Source organism: Phyllobates terribilis, unplaced genomic scaffold, assembly GCF_046119375.1.
Source record: "Phyllobates terribilis strain yellow unplaced genomic scaffold, ASM4611937v1 Scaffold_3__8_contigs__length_932513732, whole genome shotgun sequence".
NCBI lineage: Eukaryota > Metazoa > Chordata > Amphibia > Anura > Dendrobatidae > Phyllobates > Phyllobates terribilis.
Window position 1 is genome coordinate 306,115,018 of NW_027362763.1, and position 21,381 is coordinate 306,136,398.

A 21,381-nucleotide genomic window follows, 5' to 3' on the forward strand; every position below is an offset into this window, starting at 1 on the left:
AACATAACGCAACTAGATCCAATTGCATCAGTTCAACCCTGTAAGTGCCGTTGTCGAGCGTGATGGCAATATTTATAAGCCCCCCAGATGGCAGCCATCACTTCTGCAGGTCGCCATGTGAAATCTCATAAGACGCCCAGCCTGTGCCTGGTGATGACCTACTGCACAATACACTGCAGTACTAATGTATTACAGTGCGCTGCACAGGCAATCAAAGGATTGCAGGTTAGAGGACACAAAGCAAACTAAAATTACATACATCTAAAAACTTATTTGGTATTGTCACATGCAGAATTGATTTGAGAGCATATAAAAGCCATTTATCCCATACGGTAAATGCTGAAATTGGGGGAGGTGGGGGGGGGACAAAACCTGGCATGGTGTATAAATAGTTTATTACCATTAGCTCACCAAGCAAAAAACAAGAAAGTTAGTTTTAAAAAAAAAAAAAGTGACAAGCCGAATATTTATTTAATTAACAAGTAACTATGCAAATCTGGTATTGCCATAAGTGTACGGACCTAAAAATACCTGCCATCTGGTCATTTTTATTGCATAATGAACACCATTTTTTGTTTCCCTCCACCATTTTACAACACTTGGAACTTAATTATTTATAAAAAAAAAAAAAAAAAAACCTATGGGACTGAAGTACACTGAGCGATGCTATACGACCAATACAAGCAATGTCATGTCAGTGTACAACCACCCAGCCGGCCCATAGTCCTAGGTAAAGGCACCTGGCTGCAGAGACAACCTCTTGAATACAGAAGCCTTGGGTTGGGCTCCCAAGATGAATGATGCAATAAAATATACATTTCCCTTTTTACATATAATGCACAGGTCGGGTCACCAAGCGGCTACCGATTTATAGGGGATCTCCACTTATAAAGTGGAGAATCTCATCCTGACATTCTTGCGACCTCTTAGGCCACGTAAAAGGCGTTAAGAGAACCCCTTTAACAGATATTAATGATGCCCAGAAGTAAATTTACCTTATTTGTTGTATAACTGTCCCAGATAATTAATTTCCCATCTTGAGACGCACTCACTAATAGCCTAGGGAAAGAAATACAAGCATGCGAGATTGGGAGAACAATGCAACCATTTTATAGTAAATGAAGATATAAAGAAATGCAGTTCATGTCAGATCCTTCCCGGGGTTCACAGATCACAAGGCAGAGGATCTAACAGATCCTATTATATGGCACAGAGATCACAAGGCAGATCCTATTATACGGCCTAGAACTAACACCATAATTACATGGTCAATCATCTTAAAGTTCTTTTTGACTTTCCGTTCAGAGGATTGGATGTGCGGCTGACAAACGAAGATTTTAGGTCATCACATAGGATACAATCAAGGACAAAAGCAGAGGTGGTTTTTTGGACATCTGAAGCTCGGGCAATGATAAAGGTGAAGCTCAGCGTTCTGACAAGTTGTATATCTGACTATGGAAGACGTTCATCAGCCATTCTAGAGAAACGCACACGTACCTTGAATCCGAGCCCCAGTGCATGGCATAAATTTTAGCTAAGTGACCTCGCAATGTGCGTCGAGTTCGCATTTGGATTCGACCTACGGAGTCCAAACTGGTTGTGATCTATGGGGAAATTAAAAGAGGTCAGAGGGGAACAGTGGAGGAAAGTGGGCAGTATACTCCGAGGACAGCACGACTTACCTGGACGAGGGTTGTGTCGCTGCATGCTTTCCGGGCATCCTACAACAAAAACAAGTAAATGTAATGTGTCCAAGATGCAGTAATCCATATGCCTTCCCCACGGCATCAGCAGAACTAGTCACATTCATACTAAACGTATCCGCAGATCACCACAACTGTGCAGGGATTCTGCCTACAGGTCGCTAGAGAGCAGGGAAGGCCATCTAAAGGAGGGAGCTGCCATTTATACAAGTCCAGGCTACGCTAAACCACCACAAGACCACGTCTAATTACACGTCACAGGGATTGCCTGATTGATGGGGTGGTCCAACCCCAGGTCCACCACCTAACACTGTCCTAAGATTGTGCCAGCGATATTTCACACTTTGCCTATAAAGCAGAAACCTGGAAAATAGAGGGTGAAAAAGATCTGTAATATATCAGCTAAAGGCGCTGTCCACCTTTACGGGACAATGTATTTATTTAATTTATTTATTTTTTTTAAACTCATGTATTTTGGGTTAATCGCTTGCAATTGCACTTCATTAATAATTTTGCGTGGTTTGCCTTCTATAGCCTCAATGTTGCACTATTGCTGACTGCAGAATGAGTTAACTGAGAATCCATCAGTCAGCCTGCTGATTTATGATCACAGACCACATCAAAGTTGAATGTGAGGGGGGAGAAGGGACAGTCTATAAAAGCCAAATTGTGCAAAGTTTTTATGGTGTAAACGTTTTTAATGAAACCCATTTGCAAATATTGTTTTAGCCCCAAGCACATGCTTTTAAATTCATAAGATTAAAAAATAAAAAAAAAAGTCCCTAAAAGATGGATAAACATATCTGAAAGGATTTTTTTCCTCATTAAAATAAAACAGATGAAAACCACTTATGTTCACATCTGTGTCACAGGGTACCATGGTGAACACCATTATAAGGGAGTCGCTGGTTGGCACAGATGTCTGGTGTGTTATGGATCAGGCATTGGGTTCTAGTATCTGTTCACGATGGAGAACTTGACACAGGTGTGAACAGAGCCTCAAACTGATCGTGTCAGTCACAAATTGATCTGATGGCATCTACTTCTCTATATAATCCAAAGCCCAGCTAATTCCTTGCAGTGGTTGGTAGGATAGGGTCGGCCGTATGTGCAACGTCAAAGTCTTACTCGGATCTGGTTCCGCAGCTGCTCGGCTTCTTGCCGTAACTGTTCCAGTTCGCTCATCTTGAAGGCCTGGAAAGATCACACCTCAGCCACAAACAGCAAGAACAGATCTAGAAAGAGACAAGGGAGTACAGATTACTTACATAATATATACACACAATATATCAGGTTTACAGTGAAGCACATTGGGTGCCAGTTGTTTGCTCGTCACAGATTCAGTGGAGATGGTGTGAATTTGCCTTAATTGCTGGGACTTATGAGGACATATGTGGTCCCTTATATAGGGGGCAAAACAAGGAATCGGATCAGAGTTTGTGGACTCAATTCCGCCAGTCCTCTCTGCCCCTTTTCTTGACATCACTGACAATTCACTTCACCAAAGCTCGTTTAGCCTCCCATTCACACTGCAGATTACCCACAGCCATTTTAGGACACATTTCTGATGTAGTGCCCATAATCAGAATCTAGGGGGGCAGGGATCTCCACAGATATAAAATAGTATTAGATGGCCACCTGCTAAGAGCCGCCATAGTGACAGTGCGCGAGTCAGCAGTGATGGCCAGCTGCACGTTTGTGATGTACAGACTGACATGCCTCCTCCTACAGGTTTGTGTGCACACAGATCGTGATGGGAGCGCACGCTCTGGGCCATCCCCACCAGGAGGCAACACAGGAAATGATCTTGGGAACAACCTTGATCTGAGGTCACTGAGCCATTGTCTTCCCCTTGTGCAGCTCTGGAAGTGCATGAAGCAGAGGTGCCTCCATCGGATATTTAGCACAAAAACAGGAAGCCGTCTGCCCCGCCTCTGGTACGGGAGTCAGCGCCGCTCTACCCTGCGCTTCCAGTCCCCACATAGCTGGTGACAGTCATACGGGAAGACCAAGCAGAAGCCTGGAGAACACGGCCAGAGTACCATCTCACAAGTAGTCACCGGGTCAGGGAAAGCTTACAGAGCCACTGCTCCAGCCACAACCGGTCTTACATAGTCCAGGGGGACGGCGACCTTCCCCAATGCTGAACGTCTATAAGGGGACTGGACTGCAAGCTAAGCACTTATGTGGAGGGGGCTTATATGGGGAAACATCAGTAGTCTAAAAATGTAAGTGTGCAGCACACATTAAGACTGCACATGGGAAGTGCCATCACTTTAGTCATGGCAAGACTGGCAATAGAATAATAAGGTTGTGTGCACGTTGAGTATTGGATTGCAGAAATTTCTGCAACGTTTCTGCAGGAAAAAGCATTACATCTGTCACCCAGTTCTTCAGTAGGTCCCTCATGTTATGCCAATATACACGTTCATTAGTTAAGCAAGAAGCAGGGCCAGACTACGTAAGATTTGCTTGTTGTCTGTTACCATAGTGATGCAGATCTGCAGAGGAGATTTAGAAGTCAAGGAGATATAATTAAGACTTTGGACAATTATAAGGACAGGAGTCAGTCAACAGGCAGAGGAGAAAGGATTAAAGCCACAGAGGACACTCTGAAGGAGACCACATGTGTGGGAGCAATGACATGGAGGCAACGTCATCTGTGTTAAGACGGAGGAGTCTAACCTGATCTCACCGAGATCTCTCAACATTTACTGACATGACAGCAACCAGGAGGAGAAGAGCGGCGCGGTCATGTCAATACATCCGATTCTCCAGATCCCAGGTATCAGGGAATAATGCCCCAATACTAGGATAGATTTAGACCTTCTCTAGAGGCGTTTGTGGTGTTATCCACACACACACACACCTTTTTTGTATAATGCTGCTTTCTTATGACTGGACAACGTCATACAGGGGAAAATGGTAAATGTCCCCAGATAATCTCTGGGAACGCCCCCTTAGTTTAAGACGAAATTACCATATTGGGTACCCTAAAGTTTACAAGTCAAAGTCTCAGCCATGTTGAGGAGGAAAAAAAAAAAGAAAGAAAGACACCGTTTTATTCGGCACCTCAGCCACTTTATCATGAGGTAGCCTGTTTAGTGGTGAATGGTCCTCTTTAAAACTTCCCCAAATCATGTGTTTATGGACCTCCCGTTCACAGGGGTGGTCAAGCGAACACCGGAAAGAACCTTTCCTAAACTTAAAACAAAACTGGAGGAATTGGAGAATAGAGGCCCAAGTCCAAACCCTGAAAATCATCCCTGTACCATTGTCCCTCCATCAAGTTTTACACTAGGAACAATATATTCCAATATTACTCCCAAAACACAGGTTGCAGAATGCAGTCTACAGCATCCCATAGGAATTATGTCTGTATATCCATGGGAAGGCTCCTTAAAGAGGCCGTGTAAACAGCCACAGGATAGGCTAGAAAGATCGCTGTGGAATAATGACAGTGGGGGTCAGAATAGAGCATGTGTGACCACCGTTATATTCACCAACTACAAGAACGGTGGTCACACAGGCTCACTACTGCTCTAGTCACATAGGTGTTTTTTGGGACCCTCTATATCAGGATAAGGGGGAATTTCAGATGTCGGACGAAGGGGATCATACATTCATCACCTATCCTGTAGGCAAGTGATAAAATTGGTAGAACAAAAGCATTGCTTTAAATTCTTTAACCAATCACAATGAATACCCAGCAAATCAGGGCAGATCCGTGGGGAAATGGGGTTATAACACCCCGTGGGTCTCCATTGTTTCTGGCTCATCACGGTGGTTCTGTGTGTAATGTCTGTCATGTGCTGCTGAAAGGAGAACATTACATAGGAGGTGCTCAACCATCGCCTGCGGGTGAGAACAACATTGCAGAGGCCGAAGTAGAGCTGGTGAGAAGTCAACTTACAATCAAAAAAATATTTATATAGCTCAACACAACAAGAACGTCACTATGGCTGTTCAGACCTGATGCAAACGTGATGCTGTAAAAACTGCTGATCGGTGTGGATGCAAGGTGTCAGACCCACACAGGCCCAATACTGATGGCCCATCCATGGGATAGGTGTGACCAGACCACCCAATTAACTTTTTGGGCCATTCAAAAATTATTATTGAACTGAAGGTCAATGCCAATAAGAAATGAGCCAAGATTCCAGAGGAACACTGCCAGAAGCTGGCGTTTGACCATTCATCACGTTGACAGCAGGTCACAACAGCCATAGATCTCTACTAAGTGCTAAAGACGCTTATGATGGGGATGAATAATTCCAAGACTGCAGTAATCATTAAATGTGGCATAATGTGCTGAATTTGGAGGAACCACATGTTGTATCAGTTGTGTTCAGATGTTTATATGGCTGTTTTATTGGTTTATAGATTTTGCTAATAAAGCCAATTCTCAAAGGGTGGTTGAAGAATTTTAAATTTCAACTGTGTTTACATTCACATACATATTCGATTATGACATTTGCATGTACACACTTCTGTACTAGGCGCAGTAATGACAGCTCTAGTGATCTGGCCTTGTTAGGTTATGTGCCCACGATGCAGAAATGCTTCAGATTTTTCCTGAGTGTTTCTGCATCTCCCTGGCAGAAAAAAACGCATGTGGATTGTACATGCGTTTTTCCTGCCAGGGACATGCGGATGTGAAGCGTTCTTCACATGCATTTCCACATGCGGGTTGTCAAGCGCTTTCCAAGCGATTTTAGCATCACTTGGAAAGTGCTTGACAACTTGGGTCACACTATATAAATCCATGCAACCGGCATGGATTTATACAGTGTGACCAAGGTAATAGTTAAAAAAAAATAAATAAAAATGGTAAAAAGTAAAAAAACATTATACTCACCTTCCGATGGGCCCCAGTGGTGTAAAAGGACCTTCCATGACGTCATTTAGTCATGTGACAGGTCACGAGAGTGCCGACGTCAGCGGTCGCGTGACCTGTCACATCACTGAATGATGTCATGGAAGGTCCTTTTACACCATCGCGAGCCAGGACGCATCATACAGGAGACCGGGGGCCATCGGAAGGAGAGTATAATTTTTTTTTTTTTTTTTTTTTAAACAGGTACTATGGTACCTGTGTCTGGAGGAGGTCCTTCTCCAGACCCGGGTACCATCCGCATGTGCACATGTAGTCATGCGGATATTAAGAGATTCAATGCAAGTCAATGGCGGCAATTACACTGCGTTTCCGCAAAATTAATGGACATGCTGCGGATTTTTCCGCAACGATAATCAGCAGCGGAAATTTCGGCAGCATGTGCACAACACATGCAGATCATCATTGAGGACATGGGGCACGTATTACCAAGCGTTTCCGCTGCGGAAATTTCGCGGCAAAAACGCATAGTGGGCACGCAGCATAACACTTTTCCAGCCTTTTTCTCAACCCAGTCAAAAAATGTTGATGTTTGATACGGCCATCAATTTCTAAAAGTTATTTTTTATTAAATGTAATGTATTGGAAAAATGTCTAACTTTCACATCTGCGTTCTATGTTTTGTTGTGAATAGAATATGGCAATAAGACTTCTAAACCTTGCCTTCTAAGATTTTTACATAGCATCCTAACTTTTTAGGAATTAGGGCTGTACTTTTAAACACAGAAGAAAATTATTTAGCACTTTCATAAAGGCAGGTGGAATAACTAAGACACTTTTACATGGCTAATAGTCAGGGGTGATCATCAGCCCAATGTGAATGTATCTGACAATATTGGCTAATCCTTTGTTAGCCGCACTTCACGCCAGGCAAACAGATGTGCCGCCAACAATCGCTCAGTCTCATGATGCCAATGGCTGCGCCATATAAATTGAGCCCATGGGTGCTTATTATTGGGTAGGCAATCTACCCACACAACAGAATCTTCGGGAGGGTAAACTGCAGACAAGACTATTTACCAAATGGCAAGATAGTAGAGGAGCGCAACCACAAGACCTGGCAGACCAGTGCAAGGGATGCAAACGCAGGCCGGGAGAAGGGCCACTGCTATGGGCTCTTACCGACAACACTGAAGGCATCTTCAAAGTCGCAGACTAGAATGGTTTCCTTGCTTTTCAGACCCATAGACTTGTATGGGCAATTTAGATCTGTGACACCAATCTAAAATGGACATGTCTGACTATGTGCCTGCAAAAAAACAAATAAGGACGTGTAGACCGCTCCATAGACTATACATGTGTTGTATCGAGAGGACACCGCCTAAGGCCTCATTCACACATCAGTATTTGTAAGCCAAAAGCAGGAGTGGAACTTACAGAGAAAAAATATAATTGAAAGATTGACAGCCGTTCTGTGTTTTGGAGACACTTCTGGTTTTGGCTTACAAATACTGATGTGTGAATAAGGCCTAACACCCAGATTGTGAATAATTATGGCTTTTAGTGACCCAATTACTAATGTGTCTATTCAGGAAGGTCACATGGCATTGCCCTTTTCAATCATACCCAATACTGTAATAAAGGGTACAATACAGCCACTGTACGGATGCATACACAGTTATTGAAGAGCCATGCAACACAGCAATAGTGGTCGTACAGGACGCATACAGAGGACTCCTGAATCCATACACTAAAGAGGAGCCGATCCGGGGAGATTCGAATTTGGAAGAGAAATAAATATCAATTTTCAATGAAGTTATTCTCCACAAATTGAATGCTCCCCATTATGCTTTGGGATCTGGAGAGACCCCAGAGAATATAAGCAAGTGAAAACTTAAACAATACCTGCCCCCTCACCTGTTCAGGCACCCCTGCTGTCGCCAATGCCCACTGCCCATCTGTGAGCTGGTGTCTTCATTGTAAAACAGGACTTCGCTTGGCACCCAGGCCTCAGAGGTTACGGCGCGTCATACAGTCACGACAGGTTTATTACCTGTGAGGGCTGGTTGGGGCCGGAAGTCCTGTTCTAGAAGACACTGGTGTGAGACTGTGGAAAGAGGAAGCCCACTTAAGTATTACTCTGGGGCAAGGTGTTCGATACATATGCGAGATATAATGAAAACCGCCTAATAAATACATGAATAACACTTTTCATTCTGATAGTACGGAGTCACTTAGCACAAAAGTGGATTGGCAAAGTCATATGACACCCTACGTGCCAAACATCCTGCAAGAGAAAACCAGCTGCATACATGTGATAGGGACGCTTCTGCAGCATCTACTTCGCCCCATGCATTAGAAATTGATAGATGCAACATTTCTGAGTGTGAATCTACCCTTACATTACCCCATGATAGACAAAAGAGAATGTGCGGCCTGGTGAAGGCCACATACAAGAGTACTGTAACCATGTTAATAGGGACAGAAGACTAGATCATAGAATGTTAGAGTTGGAAGGGACCTCCACCAGGGTCATCATGTCCAACCCCTGCTCAATGCAGGAGTCATGGAGTCCACCACTACTCTATGATTACACCCCAGAGGAGCCATTAGTTGGAGAGTCAACTGACCAGCAAAGTCATAAGCTTACATACACTAAGGCTATGGGCACACTAGGCGTTTTGTCAGCTTTTTTGATGCAAATTTTCAGAGTTGTTTTACAGTAACAGAAAAGTGTATGAGATTTTAGAAGTCTCATGCACACATTTGGTTTTTGTGTCATCAGTATTGTGCTTTGCATGGTTTTTTGCACAATAGAGCATGTCACTTCTTTCAGCGATTTTTACCTATTGAAAGTAACGGGTGGTGAAAAAACACCTAGTGTGACCATATCTACTAGGTTTTGCTGCGTTTTTAGTGACAAAAAAAATAAAGTACAGCAGTACGTGAAACTCTTATTTTTGTGATTTTACCATCTTGTCTTGGTCACCTGAGATGGCAGTTTGGATTAGGACAGTTTAATTAAATTAGTTATGTGTACAATGTAAACATTGGCTGAACTAGGTGTGAGGTTGTTCAATTTCACACCTCTGTGGGCCACAGGGATTGTTCAGTCTCTGAGCAACTCAATGGCAGACCATAGTGTGAAAAGTAAATAGTGTCCTACAAACGCAATGCATTGCCACTATAACAATTCACCTCCCCCACTGTTACATTTGTAATTCTGGTAATGCGGTTTGACACATGTCTTGCATTGATGACCCATGTTCATGCTTCTGAGGTGGAAGCAAAGCTGAACTTTGGGATCCTGATAAAAAAAAAAAAACGTTTTTGACGCAGCTTCTTTCCTGCAAAAAAAAACAAACAAAAAAAAAAACGGCCAGAGTGAACATAGGCTAAGGATAAACTCATACTTATCCCAAGCAAAGATTCCATGTCACCAGGCTATACTCTACAGGGAGCCAGTCAGCACATTTTTATGTATGGTATTGGTACAGCAGTATAGGCACTTGAGTAGCAATAAAAATTATGCTTTTCTTGCAAAGATCTAAAGTGCCAGTCATAAAATAATTTAGATGAGAAGCCATATGCAAATAAGGGTGGAGGCACCATTTTTATTAGGAGAGAAGAACCAGGCACACAAATATTACCATATGCAAGTCAAGCCAGGCGATTGGGTATTTGTATATGACAAAAGGAGTTTTTCTAACAGTATATACAAAGATAGTGGATCTCCACACATCTGCTCCATGCTTGGGAGCAGTTTCCCAAATGCCTGAAGGTACTACGTTCATCTGTTCATAAGCCAATGTGTGAATTTATACACAATGGGACCACACCACCATCATACAGTACAAGGAGACGCACTCTGCCTCCTAGAGGTGAATGTACTAAACACCACCATCATACAGTACAAGTAGACGCGCTCAGCCCCCTAGAGGTGAATATACTAAACACCATGAGACCACACCACCATCATACAGTACAGGAAGGAGACGCGCTCAGCCCCCTAGAGGTGAATGTACTAAACACCATGAGACCACACCATCATCATACAGTACAGGAAGGAGACGCGCTCTGCCTCCTAGAGGTGAATATACTAAACACCATGAGACCACACCATCATCATACAGTACAGAGCCTCCTAGGGGTGAATGTACTAAACACCATGAGACCACACCATCATCATACAGTACAGGAAGGAGACACGCTCTGCCTCCTAGAGGTGAATATACTAAACACCATGAGACCACACCACCATCATACAGTACAGGAAGGAGACTCGCTCTGCCTCCTAGAGGTGAGTGTACTTTACAGCAGAAATTACAAAACAATATGTGACTGTGTGAAGATGCTGGAGGAAACAGGTACACAAGTGTCAATATCACCAGAAATGAGTGTCCTATAATGACGTAACTTGAAAGGCATCTGTTGGAAGAAGCCATTGCTCCACAGTCTCCATTAAAACGCCACATTCTAGTTTTCAACTGCACATGGACACAGATTTTACTTTTGGAGAATTGTCCTCCGATCTGAGGAAATAAAAGTGGAACTGATCGGCCATAATGAACACTTGTGTCCAAAGGAAAAAGGGTGAGACTTGCAGGCCAAAGAACACCACCCATCTGTGGGGCACATCCTGAGGCCGCATTATAACGCAGGGGTCTCTGCAGGACGGATGGTGAAATTCACACAATAGATGGCATGAGAAGAAAGGACATTTATGTGGTAATATTGAAGGAACATCTGAAGACATCAGCCACGAAGTTACAGCTTTGGCAGAAATGGGCAATGACTCCACACTAATATAGTTGTGACAAAATGACTGAATGTGACTATAATGAGTTCATGGTGCATCCGTGAATATTACGTATAGGACATGGACGTGTGAATGAGGCCTTATTTTGATAATATCATAGTGATCATAGGTGATGCATGACTGGGAATGTGGAGTAGGGTTACTACCAGGATCTGTGCAGAATGAAGCTTTAATGACTGTGGCAACGGTGGAGGTAAACTTATGATTTCAGCTGTGGGCAAAGGGGCGCTTGTCATCTGCCGGGTGAATGCGGCCTATGGATACATTTAGGCAACTTGCACTCAGCCTTCCCAGCACAGATGCTAATTATAGTAGAAAGTAGCTTCACCTCCATGTTTAATTTCGTCCCTTAAATTTAAGCATTTTACTAGATATTGCTCTTGTTTCTTATAGAGGCTAAATATCTAAAAATCCTGGTTTTCGGGTGTATTCACATGAACAGTGCTGCACCTATGGTGGGTTCCTCCAGACTAGTGGTGCCGGATTGCCTGGTGGCTGCTCAGCTTCCTCCCATCATGGGAAGAACAAACACTTGGCCAGGAGGAACAGACAGGTTTATGGTGCTGTCAGGAGACTTATCTGTCAGTGGAGCTGACCAGTATCTGTCTATGGTCCTTTAGGCTATGTGCCCACGATGCAGAAATGCTGCATATTTTTTCCGCTTCACTCTGGCAGGAAAAACGCATGTGTTTTTTACATGCGTTTTTCCCGCCAGGTAGAAGCGTTTGTCAGGCGTTTTTGCATGCATTTCTGCATGCGGGTTATCAAGCGCTTTTCCAAGGGATTTTAGCATCACTTGGAAAAGTGCTTGACAACTTGGTCACACTATATAAATTCATGCAACCGGCATGGATTTATAGTAGTGTGACCAAGTTAGTTAAAAAATAAAAAAAGTGATATGAATAAGAATGGTAAAAAATAAAGATTATACTTACCTTCCGATGTCCTCCCGGTGTTTTCTCCGCTGCGTCTGGTATCTTGGGCGGCTCGCGGTGGTGTGAAGGACCTGCGGTGATGTCATTGAGTCATGTGACCGGTCACATGACTCAATGATGTCATGGCATGTTATTCACAACACCGCGACCCATACAGCAGACCAGACGGAGGAGAGAAAACACCGGGGGCCATCGGAAGGCAAGTATAATCTTTATTTTTTTATTTTTTTAACAGGTTCTATGGTACCCAGGTCTGGAGAAGAGTCTCCTTTCCTCCAGACCTGGGTACCACCCGCACATTGAACCGTGTGATAACCGCATGTGCAGATGCAGTGATGCGGATGTCACGCGGTCCAATGCAAGTCAATGGCGGCGATTACGCTGTGTGTCCGCAAAATTAATGGACATGCTGCGTACTGTTCCGCAATGATAATCCGCAGCGGAAATTTCCGCAGCATGTGCACATCACGTGCGGATTATCATTGAGGACCATGGGGCACTTATTACTAAGCGATTTTGCTGCGGAAATTCCGGGGCAAAAACACTTGAAAAACGCATAACACACGCGCACACACACACACACACACACACACACACACGCTGATAAGGCTGCCGGGCATTACGGATCTGGCACCAATGAAAAGAGTTGCATTATGGCACTGACACATGCGGAGTGCAGCGATGTCCCACCCTGTCATTAACATTGGCTCCTCAACAGCAGCATTACAGGTCTTAACACTTTCCAGGTCAACAATTTGCACCATACAGAAAACATACCGCTAACTTGCAGCAGGATATGAGGCGCTGACAGTCCGCTTTATTTGTATTGTGGGCCCAATGTAAAGCCAATAACACGGACGAGGATGGCAACACAATGCTCAGACTGGCCGGTGACAGCTGCATAGAGATACACGCTGTCCCGCTCGGGTCAGGAGAGCTGGCGGCCAGTCCGAGCATTGTGTTGACACCCTCGTCCAAGTTATAGGCCATCTGACTGTTATAATGCACATTGGTCATTCATGTTCTACATGGACAGGCCTGATCTGTAATAACTGTTGGAGCCCAATGTATACTTTTCTCAGAGTTTACACCCAATGTTGGGCTGGACAGCAGTCTGCACAGAGCCCAAAATCCACATGAATGCCAGGACCTAAGGTTTCCCAGGGAAGCACACTGCCTCCGCCAGCTTGTCTGCTGCCATCTCTTCCCCAGGTACCCAATCATTACCTTAATGAAAATGAGACTCAAGAGACCAGATCCAACTCAGATAGCTATGTGCCCAGTGTAAAGTCTTTAGGTTGTGGACTAGAGCCTCCATGGGCACTCTGTGGCCACCCCCTACACCACCTTTCATTCGCTGCCAGCAATTTGGTGTACAATGGCTCTTCTGTGGGATGAGACCAGGTTTGCTAGCCCACCCTTCCCACAGCTATCAATAAGCCCATGACCATGTCCACCTCTCCTTCATTAGACTACCTTTCATAGCAATAAGCACTGTATTCTGGGAACACACCACCAACCCCATCTTTTTGGATATGCTCAGACGTAGTGGCCTAGCCATTACTATCTGGCCCTTGTCAGCTGTTTGGATTGTTAGGCTTGCCCACTTTTTCGGCTTCCACGCATCAACATCAAGATGTAAATGTTCACTAGCTGCCCAATATATCCCACCCCTAGAAGCCACTGTCCTGAGATAATCATAAGTCACCGATCAGTGCTGGGGCCGCACTTCCCGTCTTTAGTCTTCATCAAAAAACCCAGGAGAGTAGAAATCTTTCCATTATGATTACTCTGATGTTGATTCCACTTCTGATTTTGGTTTAAATACTGAGGTGTGAATAAGCCCCAAGGATCCAGAGGAGATGACCTGACAGATATCAGTGGTAAAATCCCCTTTAAAAAATAACCTGTCAAAAGGAAAATCCCAAATCTATAAGAGGAGTCAATCCAAAGGCAGAGGAGTTACCGATGCCACATTAGGGGGACTGTCCACCAGCCAACTGAAAAACCACTAAGGACTTTGACTTGTAGAAAACAAAAATAGCCATAATCCCCTCACCGATCCCATCACTGTCTGGTCCAGTGTCAATGGAGCGCCCACCAGCCAATCACTGGTAGCCACCGTATCCAGTGACCGGCTGCTTCAGCCCATCTCCGGTGTGTAAGGAAGGGGCCGGCAGCAGAGAGCAGGGGGCCGGGTAAGTACTAGAAAGGGAAATGAGGGGGATCTCTGAGCCTCATGGAGACAGTGATTGTGTCGTGTGCAGAGAACGCTCCGATTTTTACCACATTTCTATTACCGTTCGGCCAGAGAATTTCTCATTTGCTTCTCCACAAAGGTAAAAATCGGACAGCACAAGGATGCGGACATTATTGTCACAGACCCAAAGACTTGTACGGGTCATTATCATCCGTGACCTGGCGCAAAACAGGACAAGTCTCTGCCTTTTCTTTTGCAGATCAATCAGTCGGCAGAAAAAAAATAATTAAAGAAACACATAGTAGTCCCATCTATTATAGGCCATCGGTGAAGAACACGGGCGCCTGAATGAAAGGCCCAAGGGTCTTCCCACCCCCCCATTATATTTTCTACCAGTCTGAGCCCTTTTAGAAACACGTCAGTTCCCCTATAGTAAGGGCAGACCTGCATTACATCAGCGGATCGCCCCTCATCTGCACTGTGTCGGACAGAAGAATCCCCTTTAAGGCTGGGTGCCCACGTTGCGGATTACAAGCGTTTTTCATGTGGAATTTCCGCAGCAGAAACACTTGTAAAACGCTAGGTAATCCGCTCCCCATGGTCCCCAAGGGGATTCCGCATGTTCTATGCACATGCTGCGGATTTTTCCACAGCGTTTATGCTGCGTACAAAAATCCGCAGCATGTCAATTAATTTTGCGTTTCCGCAAGCAGAATTGCCTAAAGCAATGCATAAAAAACGCAAGGCAATTCCGCATGTGGAAAACGCGCGATAAACACACGAAAAACGCGTGATAAACACGTGCGGAAGTCATGGGATAAGATGTGCAATGCATTTCCGCACGGAAAAAAAGCACCAAATCTGCATCGTGTGCACATAGCTTTAGGCTGAACACTGCTCCATTTTTATTTTTTTTGTGTGTGTGTGAAGGTTTTAATACATAATCAGGCACAGAGTCCGGGCCGGAGACATAATGGTCATTAGCTGCTTAACGTCAGTCTGTACCAAGGGGCTGACTTCTCACCAATCACTGCGCAGAAAACCACTGGTCAGTCACATTGTGCAACTTTTGGTATTTTCATGCCAGTTCTAAAGAAAAAGAATGTGCGAATATTAGCGCTGCCCAATAGTCACCATATCTAATGTCACAGAGGCGGTGGACATCGTAATGGACGAGACACCAGTCTTCATGACTCGCCCACCATGCCAACATATCTGCTACCACACGATATGATGGACCCCAATGGAGGGTGACGGGGGATCTGTCAGACACCAATAATACTGGGAACCAGAGGGCCGCCGACTAAACGCCAACACTAGAGAAATGGCAAAGAAGGTAGCAGGCATTAAAGGGAACATGACAGCAGGTTTGGGGCCAATAAAGCACCAGTATGGGCACATCATCCCAGACACCGGATATGGTGCTCTTCAGGTCACCTGACCACAGCGGCCAATCCCAGGGATCAGGAATGCTCCTGACAGTCTATCACCCCAGCACAGACAAGGCAGGTCCACCCCCCCCCCCCACAGACCCCGCAGGTCCACCCCCCACCCCAGAAACAGACACACACAGCGGGTACACCCCACACACACCCGGCGGGTCCACCCCCACCCCAGAGACAGACACACACAGCGGGTACACCCCCCACCCTCGCACAGACCCGGCGGGTCCACCCCCACCCCAGAGAGACACACACAGCGGGTACATCCCCTACCCCCACACAGACCCGGCAGGTCCACCCCCACCCCAGAGAGATACACACAGCGGGTACACCCCCCACCCCCACACAGACCCGGTAGGTCCACCCCCACCCCAGAGACAGACACACACAGCGTGTACACCCCCCACCCCCACACAGACCCGGCAGGTCCACCCCCACCCCAGAGACAGACACACACAGCGGGTACACCCCCCACCCCCACCCCAGAGACAGACACACACACACAGCGGGTACACCCCCCACCCCCACACAGACCCGGCAGGTCCACCCCCACCCCAGAGACAGACACACACAGCGGGTACACCCCCCACCCCCACCCCAGAGACAGACACACACAGCAGGTACACCCCCCACCCCCACACAGACCCGGCAGGTCCACCCCCACCCCAGAGACAGACACACACAGCGGGTACACCCCCCACCCCCACACAGACCCGGTAGGCCCACCCCAGAGACAGACACACACAGCGTGTACACCCCCCACCCCCACACAGACCCGGTAGGCCCACCCCAGAGACAGACACACACAGCGTGTACACCCCCCACCCCCACACAGACCCGGTAGGCCCACCCCAGAGACAGACACACACAGCGTGTACACCCCCCACCCCCACACAGACCCGGTAGGTCCACCCCCACCCCAGAGACAGACACACACAGCGTGTACACCCCCCACCCCCACACAGACCCGGTAGGTCCACCCCCACCCCAGAGACAGACACACACAGCGTGTACACCCCCCACCCCCACACAGAACCGGTAGGTCCACACAACACACATACACCACCCCCCACAGGTCCACCCCACTAAGAGGGGCTCCATGTATCTGGGAGGCTGGGCAGGGAGGGGGGATCTCGTGATAGATGGTGACAAAGGGAAGAGGAAAAGCAGAAGGGATGAGTTGAAAAGTGTCAGGAAGGAGGAGAATGAGGAAGTCCCGTGGCGAGGATGATGGTGGCGGCAGTGATGGCTGATGGAGGGCGATGATGGTGGCGGTAGTGATGGAGGAGGATGACGGCGATGACAGCGGGGTGTGGAGGAATCACAGTGCGGGGTGAGGACGGGGATGACGGGTGTCGGAGCGGAGGAGGCTCAGTACAATGATGGAGGCGGATTACATCACAGGCGGCCGATCACCCATCCGCTACTCACATGCCCGCTCCTGGCCCGCGGCCTCCGCCTCGGTGATCCTGGCTCCCGCCGCCTCTTCAGCCCGGGATCCCGTTAGAAGGAGCGGCCTCCTACAGCCTGTATCACACGGCCCAGAGATCCGCCACACCCAGGCCCGCACCACACACACCAAGTACAGGGGGAGGCACGCAAGAAACCCGCGCACATCTAATAGCCCGGCAGCGTCTGCGGCTCAGATACCTCCCTGTGCTGCCACCGTGTACAACGAGCGTCCTCTCCCTCCGCTACAGTGCTCCGGTACCGCGCCTTCAGAGGCGAAGCCACAGCCAGGCTTTTTATAAACCCCCCTGAAAACGAATAGTATGATCCGGAGAGAGAGCACGGACGCTACCAAGTAACGCAAAGGGGAGGGGAAATGACAGCACTGAAGACTCTCTTCCTTTTTATAATCCTATTGCCCTGCCAACAGTAAAATACAAATGTCACCAACAGGAAGAAAAGACTGCTACAGTGCAGTGTGAACAGTGTGCGAGCGTGTCACAGGGTACGCTGCTGTGTGTAATATATACACACAATATATAGATACACACAATATATAGATACACACATATATACTCACACGACCGTACTACCATACCATATATATATATATATATATATATATATATATATATATATATGTGTGTATGTATATTGTGTGTATATATACAAGTGCTTCTCACTACATTAGAATATCATCAAAAAGTTAATTTATTTCAGTTCTTCAATACAAAAAGTGAAACTCATATATTATATAGAGTCATTACAGAGTGATCTATTTCAAGTGTTTATTTCTATTAATATTGATGATTATGGCTTACAGCCAATGAAAACACAAGAGTCATTATCTCAGTAAATTAGAATAATTAACAAAAAACACCTGCAAAGGCTTCCTAAGGCTGTGTGCCCACGATGCATTTTTTAAGCGTTTCCGCAGCAGCAAAAACGCCGCAGAAACGCTTAAAAAACGCTTGGTAGAAGGCCTGCCATGGTCCCCAATGATAATCCGCATGTGCTGTGCACATACTCCGGAAATTTCCGCTGCTGATTATCATTGCGAAAAAAAACACAGCACTACCAATTATTCTGCGCTGCGTTTTTGCCGCCATTGACTTGCATTAGAACGCATGGATTCCGCATCACTGTATATGTAGATGCGCATTCCACGCGTTCTAATGTGCGGATGGTACCCAGGTCTGGAGGACAGGAGACTCTCATCCGGACCTGGGTACCATAGAAACTGTAAAAAAAAAAAGAATAAAATTAAAAATAAATATATACTTACCTTCTGGCAGCTCCCGGTGCACTCGTCCTTTCATGCCGGCAGTTCGCGATGGACTGAAGGACCTGCACTGAAGTCATAGTCATGTGATGGGTCACGCGACGCTGACGTCGGCAGGTCCTTCAGTGTACTGCTGCCAGGAAGGGAGAACGGAGGGAAGCAAGACAGCGCGGGCCATCAGAGGGTAAGTATAGATTTATTTTTTGACATTCTCTCGGGTCACACTATATAAATCCATGCTGTTTGCATGGATTTATATAGTGTGACCCAGTTGACAAGCACTTTCCAAGTGATGCTAAAATCGCTTGGAAATCGCTTGACAACCCGCATGCGGAAATGTAAGTGAAGAACTCTTCACATCCGCATGTCCCTGGCAGGAAAAACGCAAGTACAATCCGCATGTACAATCCGCATGTGCAATCCGCATGTACAATCCACATGTGCAATCCGCATGTGCAATCCGCATGTGCAATCCGCATGTACAATCCGCATGTGCAATCAGCATGTACAATCCGCATGTACAATCCGCATGCGTTTTTTTTCTGCCAGGGAGATGCAGAAACGCTCAGGAAAAATCCGAAGCATTTCTGCATCGTGGGCACATAGCCTAAACGTTTAAAAAGGTCCCTTAGTCTGTTTCAGTAGGCTCCACAATCATGGGGAAGACTGCTGACTTGACAGATGTCCAGAAGGCCGTCTTTGACACACTCCACAAGGAGGGTAGGCCACAAAAGGTCATTGCTAAAGAAGCTGGCTGTTCACAGAGTGCTGTATCCAAGCATATTAATGGAAAATTGAGTGGAAGGAAAAAGTGTGGTAGAAAAAGGTGCACAAGCAACCGGAATAACCACAGCCTTGAAAGGATTGTTACGAAAAGGCCATTCAAACATTTGGGGGAGATTCACAAGGAGTGGACTGCTGCTGGAGTCATTGCTTCAAGAGTCACCACACACAGACAGACATATCCAGGAGATGGGCTACAAGTGTCACATTCCTTATGTCAAACCACTCATGATCAATAGACAACGCCAGAAGAGTCTTACCTGGGGCAAGGAGAAAAAGATCTGGACTGTTGCTCAGTGGTCCAAGGTGTTGCTTTCAGATGAAATTAAATTTTGCATTTCATTTGGAAATCAAGGTCCCAGAGTCTGGAGGAAGAGTGGAGAGGCCACAATCCAAGCTGCTTGAGGTCTAGTGTGAAGTTTCCACAATCAGTGATGGTTTGGGGATCCATGTCATCTGCTGGTGTAGGTCCACTGTGTTTTATCAAGACCAAAGTCAGTGCAGCCGTCTACCAGGAGATTTTAGAGCACTTCATGCTTCCCTCTGCCGACAAGCTTTTTGGAGATGGAAATGTCATTCTCCAGCAGGACTTGGCACCTGTCCACACTGCCAAAAGTACCAATACCTGGTTTAAAAATAACAGTATCACTGTGCTTGATTGGCCAGTAAACTCGCCTGACCTTAACCCCAAAGAGAATCTATGGGGTATTGTCAAGAGGAAGATGAGAGACACCAGACCCAACAATGCAGACGAGCTGAAGGCTGCTATCAAAGCAACCTGGGCTTCCATAACACCTCAGCAGTGCCACAGGCTGATCGCCTCCATGCCACGCCGCATTGATGCTGTAATTGATGCAAAAGGAGCCCCGAACAAGTATTGAGTGCATTTACTGAACATATATTTCAGTAGGCCAACATTTTGGATTTAAAAAAAAAATGTCAAGCTGTTGTTATAAAGTATTCTAATTTACTGAGATAATGACTTTTGTGTTTTCACTGGTTGTAAGCCATAATCATCAACATTAACAGAAATAAACACTTGAAATAGATCACTCTGTTTGTAGTGACTCTATATAATGAGTTTCACTTTTTGTATTGAAGAACTGAAATAAATTAACTTTTTGATGATATCCTAATTTTGTATATATACACACAATATACATACACATACAGTGGCATGTAAAAGTTTGGGCACCCCTGATCAAAATTGCTGTTATTGTGAACAGTTAAGCAAGTTGAAGATTAAGTGATCTCTAAAAGGCCTAAAGTTAAACATGACACACTTCCTTTGTTTTTTTTTAGGAAAAAAAATATATAGTTTCATCTTTCACATTTTAGAAATTACAAAAAGAAAAATGGGTCAATGCAAAAGTTTGGGCACCCTGCATGGTTAGTACCTAGTAGCAGACCCTTTTGAAAGTATCACAGCTTGTAAATGCTTTTTGTAGCCAGGCAAGAGTCTTTCAATTCTTGTTTGAGGGATTTTCATCCATTCTTCCTTGGAAAATTCTTCCAGTTTTGTGAGATTTTTTGGTCGTCTTGAATGCACTGCTATTTTGAGGTCTAGCCACAGATTTTCAATGATGTTTAGATCAGGGGACTGTGAGGGCCATTGTAAAACCTTCATCTTGCGCCTTTTGAGGTAGTCTATTGTAGATTTTAACATGTGTTTAGGATCATTAACCATTTGTAGAAGCCATCCTCTTTATAACTTCAGCTTTTTTACAGATGGTGTTATGCTTGCATCAAGAAATTGCTGAAATTTCATTGAATCCATTCTTTCCTCTACCCGCGAAATGTTCCCCGTGCCATTGGCTGCAACACAACCCTAAAGCATGATTGATCCACCCCATGCTTAATGGTTGGTGAGATGTTCTTTTCCTGAAATTCAGTGCCCTTTTATCTCCACACGTATGTTTGATCATTGTGGCCAA

The 21,381-nt window shown here is 45.6% G+C and overlaps 1 protein-coding gene across 5 annotated transcripts in view; it reads right to left on the reverse strand.

Moving 5' to 3' along the window:
• GNB4 (G protein subunit beta 4) overlaps nucleotides 1–21,381 on the reverse strand; it is a 126,698-nt gene that overhangs the window by 9,698 nt on the left and 95,619 nt on the right. For 3 of the 5 annotated variants that reach the window (XM_073674954.1, XM_073674955.1, XM_073674956.1), the window contains exons 2-5: nucleotides 2,832–2,938; nucleotides 1,683–1,721; nucleotides 1,498–1,604; nucleotides 996–1,059 (exon numbers count right to left, since the gene is read on the reverse strand). In XM_073674954.1, coding sequence (XP_073531055.1) covers nucleotides 996–1,059; nucleotides 1,498–1,604; nucleotides 1,683–1,721; nucleotides 2,832–2,888 — 267 coding nt within the window. In that variant the 5' untranslated portion in view covers nucleotides 2,889–2,938. Of the gene's footprint in view, nucleotides 1–995; nucleotides 1,060–1,497; nucleotides 1,605–1,682; nucleotides 1,722–2,831; nucleotides 2,939–17,364; nucleotides 17,529–17,583; nucleotides 17,673–21,381 lie in introns of those variants that run through there. The other 2 variants (XM_073674957.1, XM_073674953.1) reach the window with 2 other exon arrangements.